Here is a 27,669-nt window from a genome sequence, read left to right as displayed (position 1 = left end):
AGCAGTAGCAAACATGTAGTGGGTATTACATTTTTATCAAGGCATCAATAAAACAAAGCAGGAAATATTTACTGGCCACTGATCCCATATGGAAGGAAGGAAGGAACAAAAAGGCATTTGTCAGCTCCCTCTGGCTTTTGAGAAATTGTCATCTTAGTTAATCTTGACATACATTCAGTGAAGCAGGTGTGACTGTTCCGCAGACTGTCGGACCGAGTGGCCCAGGCTCACTATGCTGCTAAGAGGCAAAGACACTGTGAAATGGTAAAGGGTAGGGCTTCTGAAATCAGATCAGGGTTCAGCTCGAGGCTGGGTGTGATTTCCATTCCTTCTTAGCTCTGTGACCTCAGGTGGCTTACAAGAACCTCTGTGCCTCAGTCTCTTCATTGACAAATGACAATGATACTAGTAATACCTACTGTCACAGGGTCACAGGAGGATTCGGGAGAATAATTCTTGTACGGCACTTAGTGGGCTGCCAGGCACACAGAAGTACTTAATAAAAGGTAGCTGTTGTCACGGGAAGCGGCACCTATAAAATAGACGCTAGTGTTGACCAGGGACTAGGCCTCCTGCCGGCCTCCGGCTGGGGCAAAAGGCTGCCCAGCGATGCTCCTCTGGACCAGGGAGAGTAGGTGTCTTCATTTGTAAGAACGGGATAATACTGCCCCCAGAGGAAGATGAGAGAAACAAAAGAGTATACATAAAGAACTTCACACAGTGCCTGGCACCCGGCTGGGCTCAGTAAATGGCAGCAATTATCAGTATTATTATAACACACATGAAGGAGTTAGGAAATTAAAATGCTGCATAAAGTCAACATATTATTATCTGTCTTACTATGTCTCCTCCATAGGTCCTCACTGAGAGCATAAGTAAAGATTAGCTAAGGTTGCAAGGTTGGCTTCCCACATTTTCTTTTTGGTTTGGTCTTCGGTGCCGCTTGTAACTTTTATTCGGGCCTCAGGAAAAATGTAAAAATACTCTCAAACACCCAAACGCATTAAATGCCAATGAGATTTTGCAACATCTAAGCCTAGAGAACACTGCTGTTGATTTGTTAAGTTTAAATCAGAAGCATTAAGAGGTCAAGGGAGTGGGCTCTGGGGCGGCGGTACGGGTAGCTGGGAGGGCGGGCCGACGGAGCTGGAATCCACAGTGCACCTGAGGGTCGTGCTCAGCCTGCCAGACCCCGGTAGAATGAAGGTAAGAACACCTGCGTCCGGAAGAGACATGGCATGTTGCTCCTGGAAGGTGCTCAAAAATGTGAGCTCCTCTGCTTTGCTTCGCAAAAACGCTTAGAGCCTTCCATTGGGCTATTTCTGTTTACCAGGCACAAGCTCCAAATACCTTCTTGGGGGAAGGGTGCAAGACTGGCTCACTGGTTTCCTGCTGCAAGGATGAACTGGGAATCAGACCTTCCATCTGTGTGTGTGTTGCTCTTGGGAATTTAAAAAATACCTATCACTTAGGCAAGAACTCAGGGCAGTATGTTAGCCAGGGAGGGCAGCTCCAGTACAGACAGAGTCCTGCGCACAAGTCCATCTGGTGTAAATAAAGGCCAAGAAAGTGTGTGTGTGTGTGTGGGGGGGCAGGCTGAGGAGATGCTGCAAAAAGACAAATCAGGGCTACGGTCCCAGTCTCGATGGGGGGCTTGGATCCAGGCTCTGTTCATTCTCATATTCATTTTTTCTACTCTCCCTCATACCCAGGGAATCTCAGAGTCTGACAAAAAAGGGGAAACAAAGTCCTAAGACAATGGCACAAACGAAATTCACAAAAACCCCTCCACTCGTGGCCCTCCCTGTTTCGCCATGTGATGAGCAGAGTTCTCCTGGGATCCGTCCCAGACTGTGCTTGGGGGAGCCAGGGCCCTTCTCCAGGTCTCAGCTCACCTGATATGCTTTTATATGAGTTCATAAAGTAGGCGGTGGGAGATGTGTTAATAGTTTTCATGAGGTGCTACGGCCCAAGATCTGGAGATGATATGAATTATGCTTTGTGTTAAAGCCTTCTTTATTGTCCTGGGAGGAAGAAACTAGACATATTATATGTGTTTTTTTGGAGTAGAGGAACTTTTGATTTACTACCCAGGAGAGGGTTGTTTTTCATGGCCAACACTTATTTTGGTTCGATTTCATTATTGCTGTGCATTTTGTGAGTGTGGGAGTGTGCAACTTTTAAGAGTTTCTCGAACACTTGGAGGGAAGGAAGGGGAAGAAGGGCGCTGAGCACCTATTAACTCCCAGGCACCTTTAATTCCTTGGATGGCAAGACTGTGATATCGGTTACTGTGCTGTGCCATTTTACAAGTAAGGAAATAGGCCCAGAGAAATAAAATAATTGGACTAAATCGAATCGGCTAAATAAAAGTCTGTTTACCTATAAAGTTCCCATGGTTGGTTCAATTTTATTTATGTATGTGTGTATAAAAGAGAACCAGAAAAATGCTTCTCAGGGTTGGAAAGATCTACTGAGTTTGTGTAAAGGGAACTGTCTGGGGTCACAGCACAAAGAACAAACTACCCCAAACATACGTGTGTTGGAAGGGTCCAAGGAATCACTGTGTTGCAGAACAGTGTTATAATGCTGATGGGACAGATGACACCAAACACGCAGCAGAGTATAAGATGGGCTCTATCCATCTGATACAAACTCCAAAGAAATGCATACTGTTTTGTAGAAAATGGTTAACGTTTTTAACGTCCTCGGCTGGGAATCAAGAGCTGGGTACCAATCTTGCTTTCACAATAGTTCTACGGAGCCACCTTGATCGAGCAAGTCACCCAGTGACTGCAAGCATTTCTTCCCCTTAAAGTAACGGAGTACAATGAGATCTCTAAGGCCCCTGCGTTAAAGCTCCGCGATTCCATCTGTAAAATTCACTTAGTACAACAGCTCATTCCCCGGTGAGGGATAAACGAGGTGTTACCCGGCTGCCTTGTAAGCTCGTGCACATGTTTCATCTCCTCCGGCTGGAAGGTGAGTTCTTAGAGGGCTGGAATGTGTCTCATGTCTGGCACCCAGCACATGTCAATAACTGTTGAGTTGACTGCAAGAATGAAAGAAGGAATGAATCCTGTCATGCCTGGTGCAATATTAAAAGGCATGGGCTTAGGAATCAGAAGGACTTGAACTTGAATACAGCTTCACTCTGAGCCTCCTTTTCCAAGTATATAAAATGAGAGCTATAATAATACCTACCCCATAAAGTTGGTTCAGTTTATCATCATCACCAAGTTAAGTGTTTTTCTTGACAGGGAGGCCACAGAGAGAATAAAGATCTTAAAGGGATAGTTAGCTCCTTAATTCATATCTTTTTTTTTAAAGAATTTATTTTTAAAGGGTCTTTTGATGCACAAGAGTTTCTAATGTTGATGAAGTCCAATATATCACTTTTTTTCTTTTATGATTCTAATTTTTTACATACCAAGACATCTTTGCCTACTGCAAAGATATTCTTGGTTCATATCTTTACCAGGCTAGGGGCAGCTAGGTGTACGTACCTGTGTTCACTCAACAGACATTTTTGGGGAACTGATTATCACTGGAAAGACGCCATCAGAAAGACGATTTGCCAAGTACCTAAAGGTACCACGTGCCCAGCACTTTTCTGCACTGGCTGTAGGAGGAAGGAATTGCTCTTCTCTTATGGAAGATAAGAAAGTGATGCTCTGAGAGGCTCAATAACTCTCTGAAGGTCAAACAACTGGTAGAGACTAGCAGATGTGAGACGATCAGAGGGTGGAATGAACTACAGGGAAAATGCTGGATAACTTGAGTATTTCAATGAGCGCTTTGTGCTGTCGCCAACCGCAAGGTAAAGCGAGAGGAAAGATAGGAGTGGGGACGGAGAAGAGGCCACTTGAACTGGTGACAGAGCACAGGTTAAAATCAAGGTAGAGTTCATTTATAAGGGAAAAGGAATTAAAAAACAAAACAAAACTATAGCATACTTGTGCATTCAAATGCAAAAAAGAGGTTAATTCAGGGACTTACTCAATTAGAAAATGACACTTAATGAATCTTTCAAAAATGATTCCCTTCTTAGGAAAACATCGCATTATTTCTTTGTTGCAATGAAAAGAATCCGGTTGGAAATGCGCCTCGGCGTCGGTGGCCTTACTGTTCTCCTGCTGCCAGAGAACCCAGAGAAGGGCCTCCTGCAATGGGAAGGCGGTGACCCCGGCATGTGGGGAAGGCTGGGCAGCTCTGGGGGCACTGTGGCCCCAGTGCAATGGGATCCAGGGTGTCTGGGCCATGATTAGTCTGCAGAACATAGAAGGAAGGGTTGTGCTATGAATACCCACTCCCCTCCATTTTCTGTGCCAGCCAGTATTCCCTGAAGGGTTTTTTCCTTTGCATACAAGCCCTGTGAGAATTTCCCAAGAGGGTTCCACGGTCAAAAAGCTTTGGGAAACACAGCATATCATCTCCTCCCATATTACCAAGTTAATGTCTTTGAGGACTCCTGCAGTAAGGCATCCTCTGAACCTTAACATTTCCCAAATGTATTTCTCCATGGAACCCCTCTTTCAAGGAGCACCTGTTAACACCCTGCAGAGCTAGTTCTCTGTGGGTCACTTTCAAGATCACACCTTCCCACCTGGGTTATTTCAACGGCCTCCAGCCTCAGTTCTCTATAATCAGTCATCCCTGATTACCAACTGATCTTTCTAGCAGGAAATCGGACCACGATTTCCTTGCATGGCTCCACGCTATCTATAGAGCCAAGCGTGAACTCTTTAGCTTGACATTTAAGATTCTCCCTCATGCAACTTGAAATGACATTCCCAGGCTCCTCCTTTCTATCATCTATCCTCTAGGCCCCTGACCATTCACCCTAGGTGCCAGTCTTCAACAATTTTTATTTTGAAATAATTTTAGATTCATCTAGAAATTGCAAAAATAGTACAAAGGTGTGCCTTCTATCCAGCATGTCATAATGATAACATCCCGCCTCTTCTAAATGACTCTCATCCTTTCCTGCCTCCTTGGGTTGCCACTCACAATCACCTGTCTCCAAGGGCCATTTCCACGCCTGATCCATCTTTGCATTTCTCCCAGAACCTGGCACTAAGTATAGATCAATAAGGCACAGGCACAGTGGTTCCCAGACTTGTGCATTTCATAGTCGAGTTCGTTTTGTTTTTTTTTTTAGTCAAAAACAAAAATAACAAAATCTACTTCTCATTGCTTCACTGAAGAGGGGCTTTTCTATAGGAAGGATAGTGTTAGAATAAGGGACAGTCCTGATGAAGAACTTTCTACATCATTCTGATTGTCTCTTTTGTTGCTGGCAGAACCCTTGTGGACCAGCACAGCCGAGCATCATCTGGTAACCACTGTGTTAGCTAAAGACGGGGCAGAGGAAACCAAGGAGGGAGCCCCGCTTTCCAGCACTCGGTCAGCTCTTGGCCACATCTGTAATAAAGGCAGCGCCGACCAAGCTTGGAACATAGTCACTCATAGCATTTGCCACGCAAGACTTTCCCTTGTTTTTACGGCAAAAACAGACATGCTAATTAGGCACAGAAATTGTATTCAAACCCCAAAGTCCATTTGGAATTCCCAAGATTCTCTTCCGGCAGTAACACCTTCTCCCGGTCTAGGTGGTAAACACATTTCTGTGCACAGAGGTTCTCACGCTGGGGCTGGATTCCACGTGGCTGCAGTGAATTTCTACAGGCAGATAGGGGTAAAGGAAATCACACATTTCCATGGCCTCCCGCTGGTTCCTTTCTCCTCTGCTACTTCAGCTGGAACAGAGATGAATTTTCCTGCCACACTCAGTCTCCAGAGGAACACTTCTCTCTCTGCACACAGCTGAGCTTTGCACAGGGTTTAGGAAGCCAAAAGGGTCTTTCTGGGATGCAGAGCTGACCATGTCAGGGCTCCTTGATGGCTCACCGCTGCCTAATGGAATGAGGCTCACATTTTTCAGCCTGCTCTTCTGTGCCCTTCAGAGTGGCCCAGAAGGCCCCTCTCGCTTCCCACTGGGGAAGGAGGAGTGTGGGATTAGGCATTTCATAACGATGTCTTGCTCTTTTGTCTGTGGTGTTCTCTCTGTGCCTGGAAACCCTTTCCCGTTCTGTCTGCCTGGTGGACTCACATTTATGCTGGAAGAATCGGCTAAAGTGCCACCTCTTCACGGCAGCCTCCCTGCTCCCCTCAGACAGAACTGGTTTCTGTTCCTGCGGAAGTCTGTATTAACTCCGAGCAAAGTGGTTTACTACCTGCCTACCTCGTGGAGCTGGACGGTTTAAATGTAAATATACATAAAGCATTTAGAACATTCCATAGCACTTGGAACAAATACATCAGTGTAATGTTGTTGCTGCTGCTATTGTTGTTAAAAATGTTTTTAAAAAATCTGCTTGTGTATTTTTGTACTCTACTAGGCTATGAGCTCATACAGGGCAGGGGCTAGCTCTCCTAAATCTTTAATCCTCAGCACCTAGCACAATGTCTGGCATATCCAAGGAGTGAAAAAAATTAATTTTTAAGAAATTAATTGTCTTTTGATGCTCAAGTAGTATTTTCACTAGGAAATGTATGAAGGAGAAAAGTACAAAGAAAAATAAACTATCATGGCCATAATACCCAGTAATTAACTATAGTTAACACTCCTTGATCTATTTCCTTCTAGTTTTATACATATGTACACATATATTTATCAAATCAGGTCCATGCTGTAGAGACAGTTTCCCCTCCCACTTAACATTATACTGTAAGAGGTTTCTTCAAATATTATTTGAAAACATGACTTTAATGGCTATCCCACACTTCATCGTATGGACAGAGATGTTATTTTAACTAACTTTCCATTATTGGACATCCAAGTTGTTTTCAGTTTTTCTGCTTCTGAAAATATTTCTTGAGGTGCACTGCAAGCTGTGCGGAGGGACAGACGAAGTCTCAGATTAGAGAGGGAAACCCGCTCACCCTTCAGCGGTGGTGGTGCGTCTAAGAAAAGTAGAGGGCACACCTTTTTGCTGGAGCTGGTTTAAGTGTCTGTTGGAAGGACTAGCAGACATGTGCAGATGAATTCACTCAAGAGGGTGACCTGAGAGTGGGCTCAGAATGAAGTCAGTCTCTTCCCCTCCTATCCCCCCCCTCATGGTCCCATTAACATTCCTCCTGGGAGATGGTGGGTTCGCAGGACAAACAGGCACTGTTGGGACTCAAGGGCCCTGAGAAGGGGCCCTGTAACCTGAGCCCTCCAGCTTGGCTATGGTTGGGCAGGTCACCCTGGGGACACCCTGGTGACAGATGAAAGTGCATCTCAGAGGCCTGGATTGTGTTTCCAGGGCACAGGTGTGGGGGGATTATCTTTCTGACAAGCCAAGCACTCACCCCGCTCTGTACAGCTGCTTGCTCTGCTCTCTCCGGCCCTCGGCCTACCAGAAACCGCACCCTCAAGCCATTCTCTTTTAAAGCCGAGAGCTGTCTTCACCTGAGCCCCTTTGCCTAAGAATAACCCAAAGAACCTGACAAATTGCCTCACTTTGTCCAGTGACAGAGGGAACATCCCAACCAGTGGAGCTATGAAGCTCTCCCTTCCCGGGAGCCCGGGGTGGGGGTGCAGAGACGTTGCCCCGGCACCGCAGCCGTGGGGGCTTGCCACCGGACACAAACGCACTGGGACCCACGGGTGCCCAGCGAAGGTGCCCCTGTGGAGGGCCGCGGAGCTGCGAGAGGGGCCGGGTATGCCTGAGTGACACGGAACGGCACACTGACGGCTGGCAGGTGGGCCTCCACGCGAAGGCCTCGGCACCTGCATAAAGCTTGTGGCCAGGCTGCCGGGGCGGGAGGGGCCGCAGTCCAGCAGGGAAGGGCTGTTCTGTGCAGGCCTTGGCACTACCTGCCCATGTGGGTGTGACTTGGAAGCTGCCTGGCCTCAGGGCGGGGAGGCAGGAAGGCAAGCCCTGGCGGGGCGCCAGCTGGGATCCCGCTAGAAGCAGGTGCTGGGGCAGGGCAGACAGGGAACATGGACCACTTGGTTCCTGGCGCCCACCCCGACGTGTCGTACAATGCAGAGCAGGCTCTCCCTGCAGCCTGAGGCTGCCCTGGCTCATTCTCACCTCGCAAAGCTGTCCCTGGAGCGGGCAGGGAGCTGCCTGTGACAGAACACAGGCCTCATTCTTGGCCTTCTTTAGCCAGGTTTCTTTCCTTGTAAGAGTCAACGTTTTCTGAGCATCTACTATGTGCCAGGCACTGTGCTTGACACTTCTGTGCGCATGATTTCTCTGGATCCCCATGACAATCCTGTGAAGGGGTTACTCCCATCCCTGAGCAGAGGTGAGACTTGGGGTCTGTTAAGCATAAAGACGGCCCTGGCCGGTTTGGCTCAGAGGTTAGAGCATCAGCCCACAGACCAAAGAGTTGCGGGTTTGATTCCGGCCAAGGGCATGTCCCTCAGGTGTGGTTCATCCCCGGCCTTGGTCGGGGCCGTGCAGGAGGCAACCAGTCAATGTGTCCCTCTCACATGGATGTTTCTCTCTCACTCTCTCTTCCTTCCTTCCTCTCTCCCACTCTATCTGAAGATAAATGGAAAAATATCCTCGGGTAAAGATTAAACATGGAGATGACGGTACAGCCAGGGCAAGCGCTGTGGGCTGAGCAGCTCGCCCTCCTCTGGAGCAGAGGCTGCTCCCCCCACTTCGCAGGTCTCATTCACTCTGGGCAGCACGGGCGTGGGTCCTCGAGGAGCCTGTGCTGAAAGGACCGACGTCCTGTGTCTGACACACACCAGGCTCCCTGCTCCTCTTTTCACAGGGAACCACCTGAGTCCTATAAACACCGCCCGCCCCGGAGGCACGGATGATTATCCCTATTTTGCAAAAGATAAAAATAAGCCTCCGAGAGGGAGACAGATGGCCCGATGGCATGGGCTGCAGGCTGGAGGAGCAGTGATCTGAGGCGGCTCCAGCTGCCTCCAGAGCCCAGGCCCCTCAAAACCGTGCTGCCCGGAGCCTCGCGGGAAGGGGTGCTGGAGCTTCCGGCCCTCACCGTGAGTGGGGGTGCTGCCCACACTTCTCAGTCTCACGAAAGTCTCTTCTCAAAAGTTAGTTCCTCTAAGGGTCTTGAGGACAGGCAGACTTTCTTTCCACCCCAGAAATTTGCATCTGCTGCTGGTCCTAAGGACAGGAACCTCAGTGAAGATCCCTAATAAGTATGGACCATCCGGACAACACACAGCTGTTCCCAGCCTGCAGGGGGCCAGTCCCCAGCTGGGGCACGAGGACCCCAGGGGCGGAGGTAATATCACCCCCCACCTTTGGGCGATTTTTCAGTCCTGGAAGAGGCATGTATTGAGGGATCTTTTTTTTTTTTTAATCTTTTTTTTTTTTTTTAATGTTTCAATTCCACTTAACATACATATTATATTAGTTTCAGGTAACCACCCCAGCTATTAGACATTACATAACTTACCAAGTGGTCATCCCAATAAATCTTGTACCGATCTGACACCACACATACTTACTAGAGTGTTATTGACTGTACTCCCTATGCTGTACTTTACTTCCCCATGACTATTCTGGAACAATCGATTTGTACTTCTTAATCCCTTCACCCTTTTCACGCCTCCTTCAAACCCCCTCCCATCTGGCAACTGTCAAAATGTTCTCTGTATCTGCTTGTTCATTTATTTTGCTTTTTAGATTCAGTTGTTGGTAGATATATATTTACTGCCATTTTATTGTTCATATTTTTGATCTTTTATTTCTTCTTCTTCTTAACTTGCAGGATCTCCCCTCCTGGAAAGAGTGAGTCAGAAAAGGAAAGGAACCTTGGGGTGAGGGTGGGGGCTTGGGGGTGAGAACAGCCATATCCCCCGAATGCAGAGATTGGAAATGTTCCACCCAACCTGCCAAAGAGCAGGAAGCAAGTCTAGCTCCTTCCTACCCTCATCTGCCCCCTTTTATATTATTGCTTCCGCTGCTTCAAGCAGGAGAAATACACTCAGCAAACACACACCTCGGTGCCTGTCATACACTCTCACCTGCCCGGAAGAACGGCAATTTTTAAGTCCTATTTGAAAACCATTTTTTTTCTTTGTAAAAGATCTTTAGTGACCATGTAGATTACCTATTTGAAAGCCTTGACAACCCAGGTGTGCTACTTGAATGTGCAAAAACACACAGTGGATGATCTCGATGCCAAAACCAGAATAAATTAAGGGTAAGAGAGGGTAAGGAAACATCAGTATTTTCTATCTGCTATCCTATACTTGCAATGTTTCCATTTACTAAATATTCTATTTACCAAGTATGTTAGTAACAACAGCCTCTGTTTGCATACAGCTTTTCGGGGAAGTGCCCTGTGCACTTGTGTGTGCACAAGCCTGCCGGGCGGAGACGCTCCCAGGACCGCCTTCCTCCGCTTCCCCCTTCTACCTCTCAGGTCTCATCTCACACAAGCCGCATGGCAGGCCCAGGCCAGCAGAGCAGGTGGTCTTCGTCTTCCTTCTGAGACAAGGAAAGTCAGGACCAAGGAGGCAGAGTGACTTCCCATGCTGCATGGTTACTGGGGGCAGAGCTGGGATTGGAAGTGACCTGTGGTGACTCAAATTAAAATGCTGAACCTCCAATGAAGCAATTTGGGGTTCTTAATCCTGACTCAAGTGGAAAAAAGGAAGGCCTCTCTTTCTGATCTACACTTTGCCACCCATCTCTAGCTGTTTCTGCCAACAGAACCAGGCCAGTGGAAGCTGTCTCCTTTGCCTGACACACAGATACCTGGGTACTAGGCTCTGGATAAACCAGCCTGCTCTCTCTGAAGGAGATAGTCCCTTTGCTCAAAATGAGCAAATTCGAGTTTCTTCTCATCCTTGCATCCTCCCAGCCCATCACACCCCTAGCAGCTCGAAGGGCCAGGCTAAGAGACAGCCTCCAAAGGGCAGAAACCACAGTGCATTTTCATCACCCACTGGAAGGCCTGCTGGGCAGGGCTTTTGATGTCAGCTGGCTGCCCTTGGTCTGTCTTTCCTGGTGCCCAGGAACAGCACCTGGAGACAGGCCTGGCTCTCAGGAGCCTTCCTCTTCTGGGATTCAGTGTGAATGGCAGCTCTGGTCATCGAATGCTTCATTTGCTAGGTGCTGGGCTAAGAGCTTTTCAGCAAGTGTGCTGATTCCTCACTCCACCTGCAGGGCTGGTTGATTACACCCTCTTACACAGACAGAGCTACCAAGGCTCAAAATGGATTACTCGCCTGCCTGGGTCACTCTGCCAGTAAGTGGCAGAGCTGGAGTTTGAACCTAGGCACACGTGACTTTAAATCCTACTCACCCTTATACCCAAAACTCTTAATGACAGGAAAAAAAATCAAATTCTTTTCCCGTGACTTTCCATATAATTTCTCCTCCACTAAGAACTGTACTTTGAATACCTTTTAGATGAAAACAAGAGTAATTTTTGAAAAACTTTTCTACGTGATCAAATAAGACAACTATTCTCTACAGATCTCTGTATTTGACATATTCTGGTGTAAACAATAAGAATACGTACAGAGCGCCCACTTGTGTACAAGCTCCAGGCGCTCAATGAGCACACAGCCACTTGGGGTCAACCCTGTGATAAATATGATATATAAATAACCAAAAGACTGAAGCTCAGAGAGGGAAACCAACTTGCCCAAGGCCACTCAGCTTCAGGGTTCTGACTCCCCAGCCACAATAGAACCCTCCCAACCACAAAACACAGAACTTCTGTGTTTGATTGGATTGTGGTCTAGCTTGGAGGTGGGGAGTGGGGCTGGGGGTGGGGTGGAGCTGGGAGCCTGGCCAAGGGCTGGAAAAGCAGAAGGAGGCTGAAGAGGTTTTATTCCCAAATACTGCCTCCCTAGAAAACTTGAAACAGAAAGGTTTGCCTTTACAATCCGGAGGAGTTTTTCATGTTTCAGCTCATGCTGAATTGTTTTATGCTTTAGCTATAAACCTTCGACAGAGAGAGTGTGGGGGCAAGGCGGGCCCTGCGTTCACTGTGGCTGCGCCGCTGTAAAGCTCAGGTTACGAGGATCACTTGCGGTGCCAAGGCAGTTTAACAAGCATGAGTGTACATAATTCGTTCCAGTTGTCCTGTCTCTGCACAGAAGGGCTGTTTCTGGGGTGGGGCTCCGCACACTCCCGCCAATGTGGTTCCCATTACGGGTTCCAGTGCCTCGCTGAAGCCCCTCCACGCCCAGGAAGGGCCTGTTTTATCACAACTGCTGACCTGTCGATTCCCTGTAAAGGTTCAGAGGGTTTCTACAGTCCGAGTTCTCCAGGAGGGGGAGGGCGGGTCTTGCTTAAAAAAATGTAACCACATCTCACTGGTGCCAAGAAACCTTTCCAAAAACGAAGTTTCTATTGTCCAATCTCTCTCCAACCTCAGTAAAATCTCCCCCACTTTATATTCTGAAAATGTTCAACCCTACAGAAAAGTCGAAAGAATCGTACCAAAAATCACCCATATACTGGTCACCTAAATTTGCCCATTGTTAACATGTTGCCACGTTGCTTTGTATGTCTCTTTATAAAAACTATTTTCTGACCATCTGAAACAAAGTTGCAGACATGGAGCCATTTTATTTACATCAGCATGCATTTCCTAAGAATAAGGACAGCTCCCATCTAACCACAGTATCATGATCATAACTAAGAAAATGAACAATTATTCTATAACATCACCTAGCATACACCATATTAAAAAAATCTCCCCACCCTGGCTGGTTTTGCTCAGTGGTTAGAGCATCGGCCATGAACCAATGAGTTGCGGGTTCGATTCTAGTCAAGGGCACGTACCTCGGTTGCGGTTTGTTCCCCGGCCCTGGTTGGGGTCGTGTGGGAGGCAACCAGTCGATGTGTCTCTCTCACACTGATGTCTCTCTCTCTCCCCCTCTATCTGAAGATAAAAAAAAAAAAATCTCTCCAATTCTTCCCAAAATGTTTCCTCTTCATAGTCTTTAAAAAAAGCCATAGAATCCAATCAAGATTCAAGTGTTACATTTGGCTGTTATATTTTTAAGTCTCTTTTAATCTGCAGGATCCTCCCACCCACACCAAGACTCCCAATTCCTTTATTATTATTTTTTCATGGTACTAACCTTTTTGAAAAGACCAGGCCAACTGCCCCATAGACTGTCCTGCATCCTGGATGTGTCTGATTATTTCCTCAGGATTAGACTCAGCTTCAACATTTTTGGCAAGCACAGCCCACGTGTGATGGGATGCACTTCTCACTGGACCACTATTTGATTACTTGTTAGGGTGACCATGGAGTGACCTCCTCAGGAGCCTTTACCCATTGTAATTAGCAAGTAATCCATGACACAAAGTCCACCAGTTTAGAATCAGTCATCTAGACCGTTCCTATCCTCTCTCATCTTCCATCCCTCCTCCTCTGGTTTTAGCCTCTATACCCTGAAAATGTCCTTGCCAAGGTCACCAGTGGCCATCCACAGGCCAGCATCAGTGGGCACTTTTCACATCTGCATTCTTGAGCCCTCAGGCCCCCCTCCTGGAGGGCAGGATCGCAGACCTCACAGCAGTACTCTGTGGCCTAGCTCAGTGTTTGGCACATAGTAGGTGCTCAGTAACTCTTTGTAGGATGAGTGAATGAATACATACACGGAGAGAGAGTCGGAATTGGGACTCAGAAGGCCTGGCTTCAAGTCCAGCTCTGCCACTCCTCATACAATGAAAGGCTTGATTTAAATCAGTGGTTTTCATACTTGGAAAAAAAGTGTTTTATAATTCAAAGGGTTCTTGAAATAGGATCTCTCTCAGAAGCAAATGCAGGAAACTGACCAAGGACGCTGCTGTGGTGGAAGCAGGTGGTGAAGGCCACACTCCGCACCTTCTGCAGAGCAGGGGCTTGGAGAAGGTCAGGGAGGCTCAGGGAGGCTCAGGGAGGCTCTGGTGGGTCCCGACTGCCACAAGAGGAACGGTGGGGAAATCAAGTCTGGTCACGGGGGACCTGACACACTGGAGGGAAGAAAGCAAAGCTGGGAGAGCACATTGCAGAGCGGGGTGCAGGGGCCAAAGGGAAGACAGGAGTTAGCCTTTGTGCCTCCCTGTCTCAGTTTCCGCCTCTGAAGTCCTTTGTCATTCTAATCCTCTTTGAGTCTTTCTCCCCCATTAATCCAAGTGTTTCTTCTCGCTGGGCGGGAGCAATGCATCCCTAGATGAAGAGCACGGTCAGCCCTGAGTGGAAGGGGCAGGGGCCTCCTGGGCTCTGAGGGGCTCCGGCCATTTGCTGAGTGATTTGGTGACCTGAGAAGCCTGTCCATTGTCCAGGCTTTAAAGGGCCACTGCCCCTTACTATTAACCCACCTCAGGACAAAGGCCATCACCAGCTCAGACAAATAAGCTGCTTAGCCAGGCCTCATGCATCATCTTGTCACCCACACAGGGACCCAACAGGGTGTCTTTAAAAGAGCTAGAAGCCAGAGCGCAACTCAGCGGTTTCCATTCAGGGGTATTCTGGCCAGGGGTCGGGGACTGCAGCCAAAGTGTGCATGTAGCCTCCTCCTCCGTGCAGGATGGGGTGCGGATGAAAGAGACCTCTATCTGCTGGGGAGGGTCCCCGAGGCCTCTGTTTCCTGAGGGTGGCCCAGAAAGGGGGATGATGGCTGTCAGAGGAGAGAAGGGGGCCTGTGGGGGTGAGAAGGTTGGGTTGAGGGGCCAGGCACACCTGGGATGCGAAATGCCACTTATGTCTGTGCGCTTGTTTAAGTTACTGTGCCTTCTGAGGTTCCGTTTGGTAAAACAACAGACAGAGAAACAGTGATAACAATGACGGCAGTTTCCACTGAAGACTTAATAATAGCCAGGACCTTCGCTAAGCACTTCTCATACACATGCCCCTATTTCACACATGAAGAAACGTGGAAACTCAGAGGTCAAATCATTTGCTGAAGATCTCAGTCAGCAACGAGGGAGCCAAAATTCAAACCCACAGGCTTAACGCTTCTGCCCTGGAGCCCACCTGCCAGAGTCAGTGGGAGAGGTGCAGCACCTGGCACCGCACCTGGCACCGCACCTGGCACCCTGTGGCTCAGCGCCACGGAATCTGCTCTTCTGTGACACAATCCAAAGGTGTGCCCGGCCCGCCTGGGTTCCTGAGCCTCTCCCTGCCCCCGTGGCCGGCTCTCTATAAGCTCTGAAATGTGTGGAACCCGGAACCCAAACCTGCCCTCAGGCACTGCTGCACCCTCCACCCGCACCTCAAACCACAGGAAAATCCTGAGAGGGGAGGCAGGAGGGGGAGGGGGCCCCTGCTGCACCAGCTCTTTGTGCACAGAGAGGAAGAGGGCCCTGCCTTCCAGCACTGTCCCCTGCGGCAGCAGCTCGTGGGGTCCCTTCACTTGCCCCCCCTGCACATGGCTACACGTGGAGGGTGCCAATGACTGCTGATCAGAAATCCAGCAAAGGACCCTACGCAGAGCATACGCTTTTAGAAAATCTGCTGAAAGAACGAACGAATGAACGAAAGAACGAAAGAATGAATGTTTAGGAAATACATGCTGCAAGACCTCACATCAGGCTGTGAGAATCTGGATGCACACAGATAACTCCATGCAAGTTTGAACATCTAAGCTCCTCCGTATACCCGAGCTCTGGTCTTCGCTCGGGCTGCTGTGACAAGTCCCACAGCCCGGGCGGCTTGAGCAACGGACACTGATTTCTCACCGTTCTGGAGTCTGGGAAGTCAGGTTCGAGCAGGGCTTGGCTTCTGGCGAGCGCGCTCCCCCTGGCCTGCCTTCCAGATGACCACTTCTCGCCGGGTCACACGGCAGCCAGCACGTGGGCTCTGGTGCCTCTTCCTTTCTTGTGAGAACACCGATTTCTCCAGATCAGGGTTCCACCCTTACGGCTTCTATAACCCTAAGCACCTCTTTGAAGGACCTGTCTCCAACACAGTCACATGGGGTCAGTGCTTCTACACAGGACTGTTGGGAGGACACGGTTCAGTCCCTAGCAGCCCTACAGATCCATAAATCTACTGCTCACTTCCGGGCGAAACCTGACCGGGTCCCCTTGCCTGTGCTCCTCGCGCAGTTATCCTCTTTCTCCAGAAGGGTCCCCGCAACCTCCCATTTTGCATTAAACCTCGGCAGCCCCCCACACCCTGGTGCACTTGCCTGCCGTCCCCCTTGTGGATTCGTGCTTTAGCGCAGAGCTGGTAGGTGTCTGTCTCCCCAACAGCACACGGTGAGCATGCTGCCTTCCAGTCTCCACGGGCCCTGGCACACAGTAGGTCTTTGACAATAACCTGCTGAACTGAGTCAGTTCTAAGCAGGCTGCACCTCCTTCCCTATCGCTCCACCTCAGAAAGACCTTTCCCCCTTCTCGTTCTCAACTAGTAAGATTTTGCTATGTTTGCCAGCCTTTGCTCCCCATTGTCTGCAGATATCCACCACAGGCCCCGCACTGGGCACTGGGAATGACCTCTGTCCTTCAAGAACTGTTAGTGTGCTGTGGCCGTAGCTCCTAGCAGGACAGCAGCAAGCAGCCAGAGAGCGCGGGTGGGCCTCTGAGGAGGGGGTGTGGCAGCCCGCTGAGGAGCAGGGCCTGCGCCTGGCAGCACTGGGAAGCCTGTAGGACGTCACCCGCAGGGCGGTATGGTGGGCCTCTGGGCTTTGGAAGGATCACCCTGGGACAGTGTGGGGATGGATTAAAGGGAGAGGTCGGGGCAGGGAGGTCAGTGAGGAGAAACGACATACTGGGACATGTTTTGGTTAAGGGGAGCAGACTTGTACAAAATTAGAAACTAGATAAGTATCAGCTCAACTTCCATTTCTGCTCATTCTTAGGATGACAGCCGGCAAGTGATCACGACTTAAATTTCAATCAGATAACCTCTTCGTCAATAAATACATACCTCATTCTCTGCCAAAGATTAAAGGGGAGACCAGTAACCACTGGGCACCCACTGTAGTCCCAGAGTCTTCGATGTGATCCCATCCCACCTCTGCAACAGCCCCAGCCTGCTATTCTTACCCCCGTTACCGGAGGGCGATGCTGGGAGAGAGGAGAGATCAGGTGAGGCCATGCAGCTGGTGAAGAGGGGAACTTGGGTCGCATGGGGTGTATATTCCCCCAGAGCCTCAGTGGCAGCTAAAGAGGGGTTTCTGGAAGTGCAAATAGACGTATTATTGTTGTTAGCCTGTACAGCAGCTTCCCAGAGTTCTATGTGGAAACATGATCCCTTCAGGAGAGCGGGAGTGAAGCCTAAATGAATTGCCAGCCATTTTCCTCTCCTCTCAACTCCGGGGGGAAGGCCCACTGACCAGAAGGAAAAGGCATCCCAGAGTCATCTCCGGGAACTGGGGGGATGGAAGCAAGGCAAGGAGCCCCAGCTAGGAAGGCCAGCGGTTCCCAGACCCCTTGCCGTGTTTCTTACCTGCTGCCATGGGCTCACTCCCTCATCCTAAATCTCTGACAATCACGAGGGATTCAAGCTCAGGGCTCCAAGACAGAGCTGGTTTTTGTTGTACTTCCTCCAAGCCTAGAGGGTGGGAGTCTAGGAATCTGCCTTCCTTCCAGAGATAGCTGTTCAACAACTTTTGAGTTCCAGAAGGAGAAAAAGGAAACTAACATCACAGGGCACTATTTGGTCACCGTCAACGTGTTAGACATTGCCTGTTTTTTCTCATCTACACAACCATTTTGTGAAGCACTATTAAAACCAATACCCATTTTACAGAGGAGGAAACTGAGACCCTGAGAGGTTAAGCGACTTGCTCCTGGCCACACAGCTCAGCAAAGATCTATCTGCAGACCTTCGTGACCTAGTTCTCCCTCCCAGGGCTCCACATGATGCTGTTTCTGTTTTCCTTCTGACTTCAGTCCTTTTAGGCCTTTTGAAGCAGAGGGCATGTTTTTTTAGTTGTTTAATCTCAAACACCTAAATGAATAATGGCAGTTCAGAGCAAGGAGGCGGCGAGACAGAAGAGGAAAGGGAGGGAAGAAGAGAAAACCACATGCTTTCCTGGTCCAGACTGGGAGCCATTAACCAGTAATGGGGGATCCAGCTGAGCTCAGAGCACCCCACTCAGACCTGATGACAGGGCAGAGGGCAGGAGGCTGCAAGGGGGAGGGTGGGGGGAGGGTGGGAACAGATACTCCGAAAAGACTCCACTTAGGAAAGGAAACAAGGGCAGGTTTTGGGAGCAGCGAGAGACGTTTCTTCTCAAGGTGAGCAGGCTCTGGGGGTGTTGCATTAAAAGGCTAGATGGAGTGCTAGCAAGAGCCACGAGCTATGTATCCCATGGACGTGATCTGGGGCGGTGTGAGGGTGAATGGACCTGAAATCACACGAATCACACGCAGGACAGCTTCCGTTGTCCTCAGTCCTTTGGCTAAGGTGGAGGAGCGAGTCTCAGTTTGGTGTGCATGTGTTTTAACACCCAACACTTGCCCACACCTCTCTGTGACACAGAGAAGGGAGCCTGCTCGGTGTCCTTGAGCAGCTACTCTCTGCCCAGAATGTGCCAACCAGCTTTCATTGTATCTATTTTCACAGCTACCTTCTATTTATGGCAAGTGAACTGCGGCAGTAATATACGACTTCCTTGGAAAAGAAAGAAATTTATTTAGATTAAAAAAAAAAAAAAGTTCAAGAAAGGAGGCAAAGGGACGTACACAGCCGTGCAGGTGGGCACACTGCCATGGTCCAGGCTCATGGGGACACACGAAGGCATCAGCCTTGGTCCAACTCCGATCTCTCACTGTCCAGATGGGAAAGCTAGGGGACCAAAGGACAAGGCCACGCGGCGGCCTAGGGGCAGAGCTGGGCCCGGAAGCCAGGTGCGCGGCTCCCGGGCCCGTGTGCCTCCCAGGCTGGTTTGCAGGACGACTCAGGCCGGACTTGGGTGAGGCCACTTTGGGGAGGTTTGTAAGGGGAACACCGAGCAGGTGCGGACGGCAGTGGGTCTCAGGCTGGGCTGCCCTGGTTCTAGGTGTGCGGTGAAGGGGCAGCTCCGTGCCAAGCTGCTCGCCTCTCACCCTGCCTGTGCCCCAGCACGCCACAGTGCTCACAAAACTCTGCGTTCGGCCAACCTCGGGCACTGCGCGGTGCACCCGGAGAGATGACAGCTGTGATCGTGCTCTGGGGAGGCGAGGGCTCTGCAAACGTTAGTTACCCTAACCTCCCACATCTCCTCGGCCCCCTCTCAGGAGCCTCTTCCACAGTCTGGGCCCTGAAGTGCTGGAGATGGTTTACGATGCAGCCGGGTGTCCGCAAGGGCCATGTGGAGCAGGCCAGTGACGTTTCAGTGGGGACACAAACCAGGCTCAGTTTCCAGATGGAAAAAGCCTTGACACATGGCTAATGTGCCTCCCTCGGGGGGTGGTCTAGGAATTCCTAGATCCAATCAAGCCACGCACCAAAAATGTTACTTTTGTCCCTTTTAATGCAATGGTATTTGGGGAAATTAGTGGGAAAGGAGTTGCAAAGAGTCTACAATCATGTCATGTGAGTGACTAATTAGAAGGCCCTGTTTCTCCTAGGCCATTCGATTACATTAATTCAAAATGTGACCTGTTTATTCTGCGAGGTCAGAAAGAAGCCTAACCTCCTAGAAAACCAATATGCCAATTAAATGAGAGTCGCCAGAGTTTGCCCGAGGTAACGTATGAAAAGGGGCTGTGTGAACGGTATAGAAACAGAAGTGAACCCTGAGTGGTTGTCCCCCCTGCCCCCAACTATGGGGGCGTCATCTCCTGCCCCTGGTGGGAGGCCGCAGGCGAGGGAGGCACCTGGTAAGACAGAGAGGGCACTGGGGTCTGGGGCCACACTGAGTTGTGATTCTGCGCTCGGACAACTGCTTCATCTCTGTGCCTCTCGTGTGGCTCCCTGACTGTTCTGGGGCTATGGTTGTGTGGAAGGGGCTGGTGGAAAGTAAGAAGAGGGGAAATCAACATTTTCCATTTTGATTTTAGCACCTACAGGTGCTCAGCGCTGGAGACACAGCTGTGGACAAAGCCTACCTCAAGGAACTTGCAGTTGAACAAGGAAACCAGACACAGGAATAATCAGGTCTCTGGGCTATTAGGGGGGAGTCTGTAGAGAAGACAGCAGGGCGTGGAAAAAAGAGGGTTCATATGCCCTAGGGGCTGTGAGGAAAGGTTCCTTAGGAACGCAGAGTTGCTGAGTTCTCGACTTTGGAGAATTAAGTGCTTGGCCTTTACTCTCCTGAATGCCCAGGCCTGTGAGCCAGCCAGCCTGCTGGCACTGGCCTCCTGAGTGCCCCGTCTACAGCAGAGGGCACTTGCCTTTCCAGGCTTAATGGATAAATAAGTGATGATTCTACACAGCTTCCCAGTTAGCAACTTGCACCTGTATCATGCCTTCTAGTTATCAAGTTACCTAGTTATTGCTTTAACCACCGGCAAGTTACTACACTGCTCTGCAGCCCCATTTTCCCCATTTTGTTATTATTATTAGTTAATTCTCTAATTTTTTCTTTATCCTCACCAGAGGACATTTTTGCATTTATCTTCAGATAGAGCGGGAAAGAGAGAGGGAGGAAGAGAGAAACATCAATGTGAGAGACACACTGACTGGCTGCCACTCACACAACCCCATGAGGCTGGGGACAAACTGCAACCGAGGTACATGCCCTTAACGGGAATCAAACACGGGACTCTCTGGACCACTGGCTGATGGTCTAACCACTGAGCAAAACCAGCCAGAGCAGTTAATTCTCATTCAAGCATTCAAGGATATTTTTCCATTGACTTTCAGATAGAATGGAAGGGGGGCGGGGGGGAGACGGAAAGAAACTTCAATGTGAGAGACACACACTGATTGGTTGCTTCCTGCACAACACCAACCAGGGCCAGGGATGAAACCTGCAAGCCAGGTATGTGCCCTTGACCAGGATTGAACCCGAGACCCTTCAGTCCATGGGCTGATGCTCTAACCGCTGAGCCAAAACTGGCCAGGGCCATGTTCTCCCCCCTATTTAAAAAATTTTCATTTTTAAAAAATCCTTAGCCAAGGGTATTTATTTATTTATTTTCAGACAGAGTGGGAAGGAGAGGAAGAGAGGGAGAGAGGGATAAGGGTGGGAGGAGAAAAAGAGAGAGAGAGAGAGAGAGAGAGAGGAGAGAGAAACATCGATATAAGAGACACATTGATTAATCGATTAGCTGCCTCCCATATGACCCTAACCAGGGCTGGGGACCAAACTGCAACTGAGGTATGAGCTCCTGACTGGAATCGAACCAGCAATTCTTCAGTCCAAGGGCCGATGCTCCAACCGCTGAGCCAAATCGGTCAGGGCATGTTCTCCATTTTTAAAAAGTCCAATAGTCACCGTTCTGAAACTCTAAGACTGAAAATTTTATGAAAACTCTTTTGGTGGCAAAACCTCCCCTGAACTGACATGAGGATTGGAGGCTTGTAACTATCACATGTATCACAGCAGAACGATTAACGTTTCATTGCCATGGACCATCCCAGCACTCTGGGATATTAGGAAGAATACGGTATATGTACCATTTCCTTTCTTATATATCTGAACATTTCTGAATCTTGAGAAGCTTCTGACTCCAAGAGTTTCATTGAAGGGATTTTGAGCCCATAAATTAGATATCTATTTTATAGAGTCTCTGCTTAGAATGCCCTTCACTCCTCATTTGTCCAGAAAACATCCAAAAATATTTCAAATGTCACCACGAATGAATAAATAGAGGAAGAAATCAGGGTTGTTTCTGTTGTTGTTGTTGACTGGGAGGTAGGTGCTTCCCTACATAGCTTGTGTAAGTATTTACTGACTATCAGGAGTCTTTTGATGCAAGAGAGTTGAGAGTGTAGTGAATAAAATTGCCTGAAAACTTCCCACACCCCAACTAGGTCCTTTACTATGGGAATGAGGGAAACACACAGACCCATGTACCTGCAGCTGGCAAGCCACAGTGGAAAGAGTCTCCATGAAATTCACAGTGAAAGGAGACAAAAACTCACTGGACCTCAACAACAGGAAAAAGGCACAATTTTGCCTTCTGATTTCACAAACTGACTTAAAAGGACCCTAGCAGACTCCCCCAGGGGAATCTGTATTGGTCCTAAATTAAGTTGAATTTTCTGTTTTGTTTTGAGAGCACACTTTTGGAAGCAGCTTGCAGGCCTAGCAGTGTTTCCCATTTAGAAAGAAAAATAAACACTCCGCCATTGGATCGCAAGTCAAAACAACAAGCCCAGCAGCTTAAGACCCGAGAAAGTCAAAGAAACTGCCAAACAACAGTGGTGCGGGACTGTGAACAGCCCGAGAAAGCTGTAATGTAAAGCAGGGAGGGCCAGTGCTGGGGGAAGAAGCCACGGACAGTCCAGCATCCAGGGCTCGGCTCTCAACGGAGCACCACCAAGATTTAGTGTCCAAGTCGTCTGGTCTGATTGGAAACTCCTACACACTCACAAACACACAGTGGAACAATTCCATTCCATGGGATCAGACAGGTCTGGGGTTCAAATCCGGCGCTATCACTCAGAAGCTGTGTGACTTAGGGGAAGTTACTTGCCCTCTCCGGCCCTCTGTTGCTTTAGTGAGACTAAAAATGGCTATGCCACAAGGTAAATAAGAAGTTTAATGAGAGTCAATGAGCTGAAACTCCTCTGACCTAAGTGCATCATAATGGTTTGTGAGGTGAGTAATAAGAATCCAAACAACTTGGAATTCTTTTAAAATAAGCATTTTGTGTGTGTGTGTGTAATTCCTCGTATCCTTCCCAGCCTCCTATTAAGGAGAAGGACCTTGATCTAGGAACAAAACAAAACAAATTTTAAAAAGGAAAAAATGAAAATAAAGAGAGAACAGGGGCCCTGCAATCGAGCAGGCTTGGTCTGCATCTCTGCCATGCCCCCTTACACACATGGAGACAGGGACAAGTAGTTAGCCCACCAAGAAGTGACGATAAATGGAAGTTCAAATAAAGTAAAGTATATAAAGAAAAGACATACAGAAGGCGCTGATTACATATAAATTCTCGCACCCACCCCTACCTCACCTGGGCACTGGCCCGGCTTTTTCTGAGCTATTTATTTTCTGACCCTCCTTCAATATTCACCCCCAAGTTTTTAAAGCTCCTTTAACTTTGGGATTTAGATGAGGGCCATTCACAGACCATTTAATATTTATTCTGAAAAGTTTCTGTGTGGTAGGGACAAATACCTACTTAATCCTAACCACTTCCTTAGCTTTTCAACTGTGACTAGTTGATATTTTAGTGAAATCTCTCTTTATATAGACCCGCGATTTCTAGATGGTTATCTTTGGGGGTGGATTAGGATTCTGACGACAGAAAGAGCTGCTTCCCCTGTTTTCTTTTCCGCGGGGACAATGAGCGGGTCTGTAATGCCCCACGTGCTCACCCTGCACTTTACATGGGGATTTCAGCAGGGCGGTTCCGAGGCCTCTCGGAGGCGGGATCACAGCCTGGGGTGGAGTTGACACAGCTGTGGGCCGAGGGCCTCTGGAAGCCACAGGGGAGCGCAGCCCGGCTCTGGGAAGAGGTCCGGAGGGGCAGCCTTGCGTGCAGGGCGCTGAGTCAGCTCCCACCACAGGAAACCCATCATTTTCACCTTTTAGGAGCCGGAGGGGCTGCCTTTGTCATTCAAAGTACATTGTGAATCCAGTCTCTCAAGAAACCAGAGCAATGGCTCCATTTAGGGTGGTCTCTAGCCTTAATTTACAGAAGAGGGTGGGGCTGTGAATTTAGGGAAGGGAGATAAGGAACTGTATCTCCTTCAGCATTTATAAACTCCACAGTAACCTTGAAAGGCCCCCCCCCCCCCCCCCCCCCAATTCACTAATTGAAGAACTGGTCACTCAGAAGTTAGGTACTTTGCTCAGGGTCACATATCTTTGACCCAGTTTCAGAAGGTTTGACACTATGGCCTTTGCTCTCTTGACTACACTGTGGTTCTACCATAGTTTGCACTGCTTCTTCGTTCGCTCGCTCGTTCATTCATTCATTCATTCATTCATCATTCAGCAGTTAACACTACATAAAAAGCATGCTGCTGCACCAAACTGTTAAAAGTGATTATTTCTCAGAGGAAGGATTACAAGAGAATTTCACTTTTTACCCTGAATGTTAAGCATTGTTACTTTTCTAATTGATAAAGACAATCCCATTAAAATAATTACTTTTTTTTGTTGTTGTTCGTGAAAAAGAAAATAAATCAAACGGAGCCCTCAAACATTTATTGGATCTGCTATGTAGCAGGGCCCACTTATCTTCACTTGCTGGCACTGGGTACATGCCTTCCCAGCAGGTCCTTTAGTTTATAGAACACCCTTCAGTTTGGGTTCAGGGACAGGAAAGTGGCAGGCAGGGTCCAGATGTGGGGTGAGACTCACTGAGGCCGTCATGACCCACCAACTCCAGAGCAGCAGATCACTGAGGACCCAGGCTCTCCCTTCAGGCAGGGGGCACGTTCATGACCAACCTTTATAACGGCACACTCAGAACAAGGCCCCGGGAAAGATATCCAAAGTGCCTACAGGCCCTCTGGGGAGCAGGAGCACAGAGGAGCATAATTGAGCAGAAGGCTGTAAGCCAAAGTCCTCCCATCTTCCCTGCACATCAGTAATGCAATAATGTCATCAATTTGCTGCAGAACTTGCAACAAAGTGATTGCTCTTGTTCAGTTAATTAGCAAAAGAGAGATCAAGGACTTTAATCTCTTGCCTTCTCTTTTACCTGCAAAGTTTATTTACTCAGAAATGAACAAAAGATTTCATTATATATATCACCCCCTCTTCACCCCGATCCAAGTAAGTTTAAGAAGACTACCGGCAGGGACTACCTCAGTCAGCACCACATGACACCCATAAAATCAGAGGACCTTACAGATTTCTCCACCACTGGCAACTGAGGAAACAGACCTAGAGGGGGGCAGTGATGTGCCAAGGAAATGGCCTGTGAGTGGGGCTGGAACACGGGTTCCTGTTTCTGTGCATGACTTAAAACACGAGGGGCTGTGACACCCAACCACCAAAAGGACAACACCTTCAGGGAGCACAGGCGAAAGGTCGTGAAGGATGGTTGGGCTTTTGATATAAGAAAAGGCAGGGCCCAATATCCTGTCAGAAGAGAACTATCAAGGCCAAAGACCGCTCTGATTTTCAGAAAGAGCAGAGGCTGTCCAACACCCACCCCCCTGTTGGAGGCTTGCATCCCTTTCAGAGCATACTTATAAAGAAGTCGACTGGCCTCTGCTGGACACAGAGAGGGCAAGCACCTGGTCCCAGGTCACAGAGCACCTGATCTTGGTCAGCCTGGAGTCTTCCTCCTTGCCCTTCTCCCGCTTAGTCTCCCTACGACCGTCATAGCAGTGCTGACAAGGAGAGTGCTTATTATGGGCAGATGGATGCCTCAGCCCAGTGGCTCTGCAGCCAGCAGCCAGCCCTGCGTGGGCCGGGAACTTCAGGGCCCTCGGTCTCTGGACAGTGTGAAACTGGAAAACTTTCCAAGCCAGAGCTGGCACCCAGGTAGTACCCTCTCTCTGCTTTCTCATGGTTAACCGGGACACTTAATCCCGGTTTCTTAGGCAGGTTTGTGAGGAAGCAACAAGGGGCAGGACTGGCACAGTCCCCGGCACTTAGTAGGTAGCCAACTGGTGCTGTGTTAGTTTAAACCTTTCTTTTTTTTTTGTGTCCATCTTTGCATTTTTGCCTGCCTCCGTCTCGACCTGGTATTTCTGTCTCATTGTGTCTGTCTGCATCTCTGTCCACATAGCTCTGTATACCCGACGTCTGTCATGCAGGTTGGGACAGCAGCCCTCAACCCACGCACACCCCAGCGGCGGGCAGCGGGGCAGAAGTGGGGTTGCCTGAGCCTTGGAGCCGTGCCAGGCCCCCAACAACCCCGAGCGCCCCATGCACCCGGCCCTTCCGCCCCTGCAAGCGGCCCAAGCAGGCACATTAATCAGCATCACCAACGAAAGGGAAAAAAACAACAACAACACAAAAATTAGGAAGAAAGAGGGACTTACCGTTCGCTGCGACCCCCAGGCTGGCGGAGCCACTTTTAACTAAGAATGAATTAGGGACAAACTCTTCCTCAGAGTCTGAGTCCGGGGTTGGCTGGGCCACACCGTTGCCTAGCAACCGCCTCTGGCTCTCATTGGCCGGAGGGGAGGGGGGCGGGGAGGGGGACTGCTCAATAGGGGTTGATGAAGCGGATGAACAATGCAAGGGAGCACCTGCGAACCACAAAGACAAACACAGACAGAAAAAAATAATGAAAATTGGTTTTGAGGCACACGGGGAGGGGGAGGGAGCAAAATAAAACACGCATCAACGGGGGAGGGGGTTCTCAACACTGAGCGATCTACTGCACACGTGGCCCGAGGGGCGGGGCTGATGCCGCTGGGACAGAAAGTTGGTGCAAACTCCTTCTGAAGAGCTGGGCCCTCGGAGCAGAGAAGTCTGCAAGGTTTGGAAAGAGGGCACCCTCGAAAACACAGGGGAAGCCCTTCTTGTTCTCTAAGAGAGACCTGAGAACCTGGGGACTAGTCCTGGCTGGCCTTGTTATCTATGGAACAGCTGCCCCTTCTGTAATGTCACAGAACTGAAATGATGTTATTCTTAGTTCGATTTCCATCGGACATGCCTGGAATGGGTTCTGGGCCTTCTCAAAGGCAGAGAGAGCTGGAGATAATGATCCACCCCCCCCCCCTTCCCTGCTAGCATTCTAGGACTTCAACATTACTGTTTTACTTTTCTAACAATCTAACATATTAAGATTCATAAATCCTGGCATTGTCTCCAAACTCCTCGAGAGCAATAACTTTAGCAGTCTCTTTCACTTCTATATGCCCAGATTCTAGCATAATGCCTGGCACACATTAGGCACGAAATATTTGCCGGACAGATGAATTCCAGGTATCTAACATACTGGGATCCTTAAATTCTAACAGTCTCAGGTGAAACAAGTCTATCATTTTGGGACACTAATACTCAGTGAGTTCTAAGATACACTAAGTCAGTATGTTTGACTCTCGGTTTCTAACATGTCAGGAGTCTACGATTCTAAAATCCCAGCTCTTCAGAAGGAGAAGGTGATGGCCCAGGACACGACCTTTGAGATGAGATCATTTCCAGTCTTATCAGGGGCTGGCCCTTACACATGTGCAGTACATGGTCTACAAGAGAGGGGACATAATAAGCATAGACACAGAAAAGTTTACAGTACAAGACATTGCATCCACACGACAGCAAAGGCTGCTTCTTTTCTCCCACCGTGACTGATAAAAGTTTTTCAAAAATAATCAGATCCATTCGGTTTTTTAAAGAGACCACATCTTAGGAAACATTGCAGCCCAGACACGTGATCATAAGATTTGGCAGGGCTCTCGGGGGCAGGGGGCAGACCTGATGGTTGTTGAAACAAACAAACAAACAAACAACAAATAAATAGCTTTTTGTGGTCTGTCCATCAAGAGAAGCTCATTCAGTCACAGGATTTGCAGTCTCCGTGACTCTGATGTCAAGCCCTGAGCCATGTGTGACATTTTGGAGTTGTTGTGTGTACCGTTTACCTGGTTCATACTAGAAATTCACTAAGAGCAATTGAGGCAGCAGGAATCAGTGACCACGGCACAACCTCTGTGTAACTTCCCCCTTTTTTTTTTTTTTATCCTCACCCGAGGACATTTTTCCATTTTTTGTTC

At 48.8% G+C, this 27,669-nt stretch overlaps 1 protein-coding gene across 3 annotated transcripts in view; it reads right to left on the bottom strand.

Annotated features, from left to right (window-relative positions):
- The window catches only part of TENM4 (teneurin transmembrane protein 4), a 390,035-nt gene that overhangs the window by 261,786 nt on the left and 100,580 nt on the right, over window positions 1-27,669 (bottom strand). For 2 of the 3 annotated variants that reach the window (XM_036259322.1, XM_036259323.1), the window contains exon 3: window positions 25,990-26,199. The exons of the other annotated variant lie outside the window; for it this stretch is intronic. In XM_036259322.1, coding sequence (XP_036115215.1) covers window positions 25,990-26,199 — 210 coding nt within the window. The remainder of the gene's footprint in view (window positions 1-25,989; window positions 26,200-27,669) is intronic. 3 annotated transcript variants of the gene reach the window in all.

This window comes from Molossus molossus, unplaced genomic scaffold (genome assembly GCF_014108415.1).
Source record: "Molossus molossus isolate mMolMol1 unplaced genomic scaffold, mMolMol1.p scaffold_m16_p_13, whole genome shotgun sequence".
NCBI lineage: Eukaryota > Metazoa > Chordata > Mammalia > Chiroptera > Molossidae > Molossus > Molossus molossus.
This window is presented reverse-complemented; position numbering and strand designations above follow the sequence as displayed.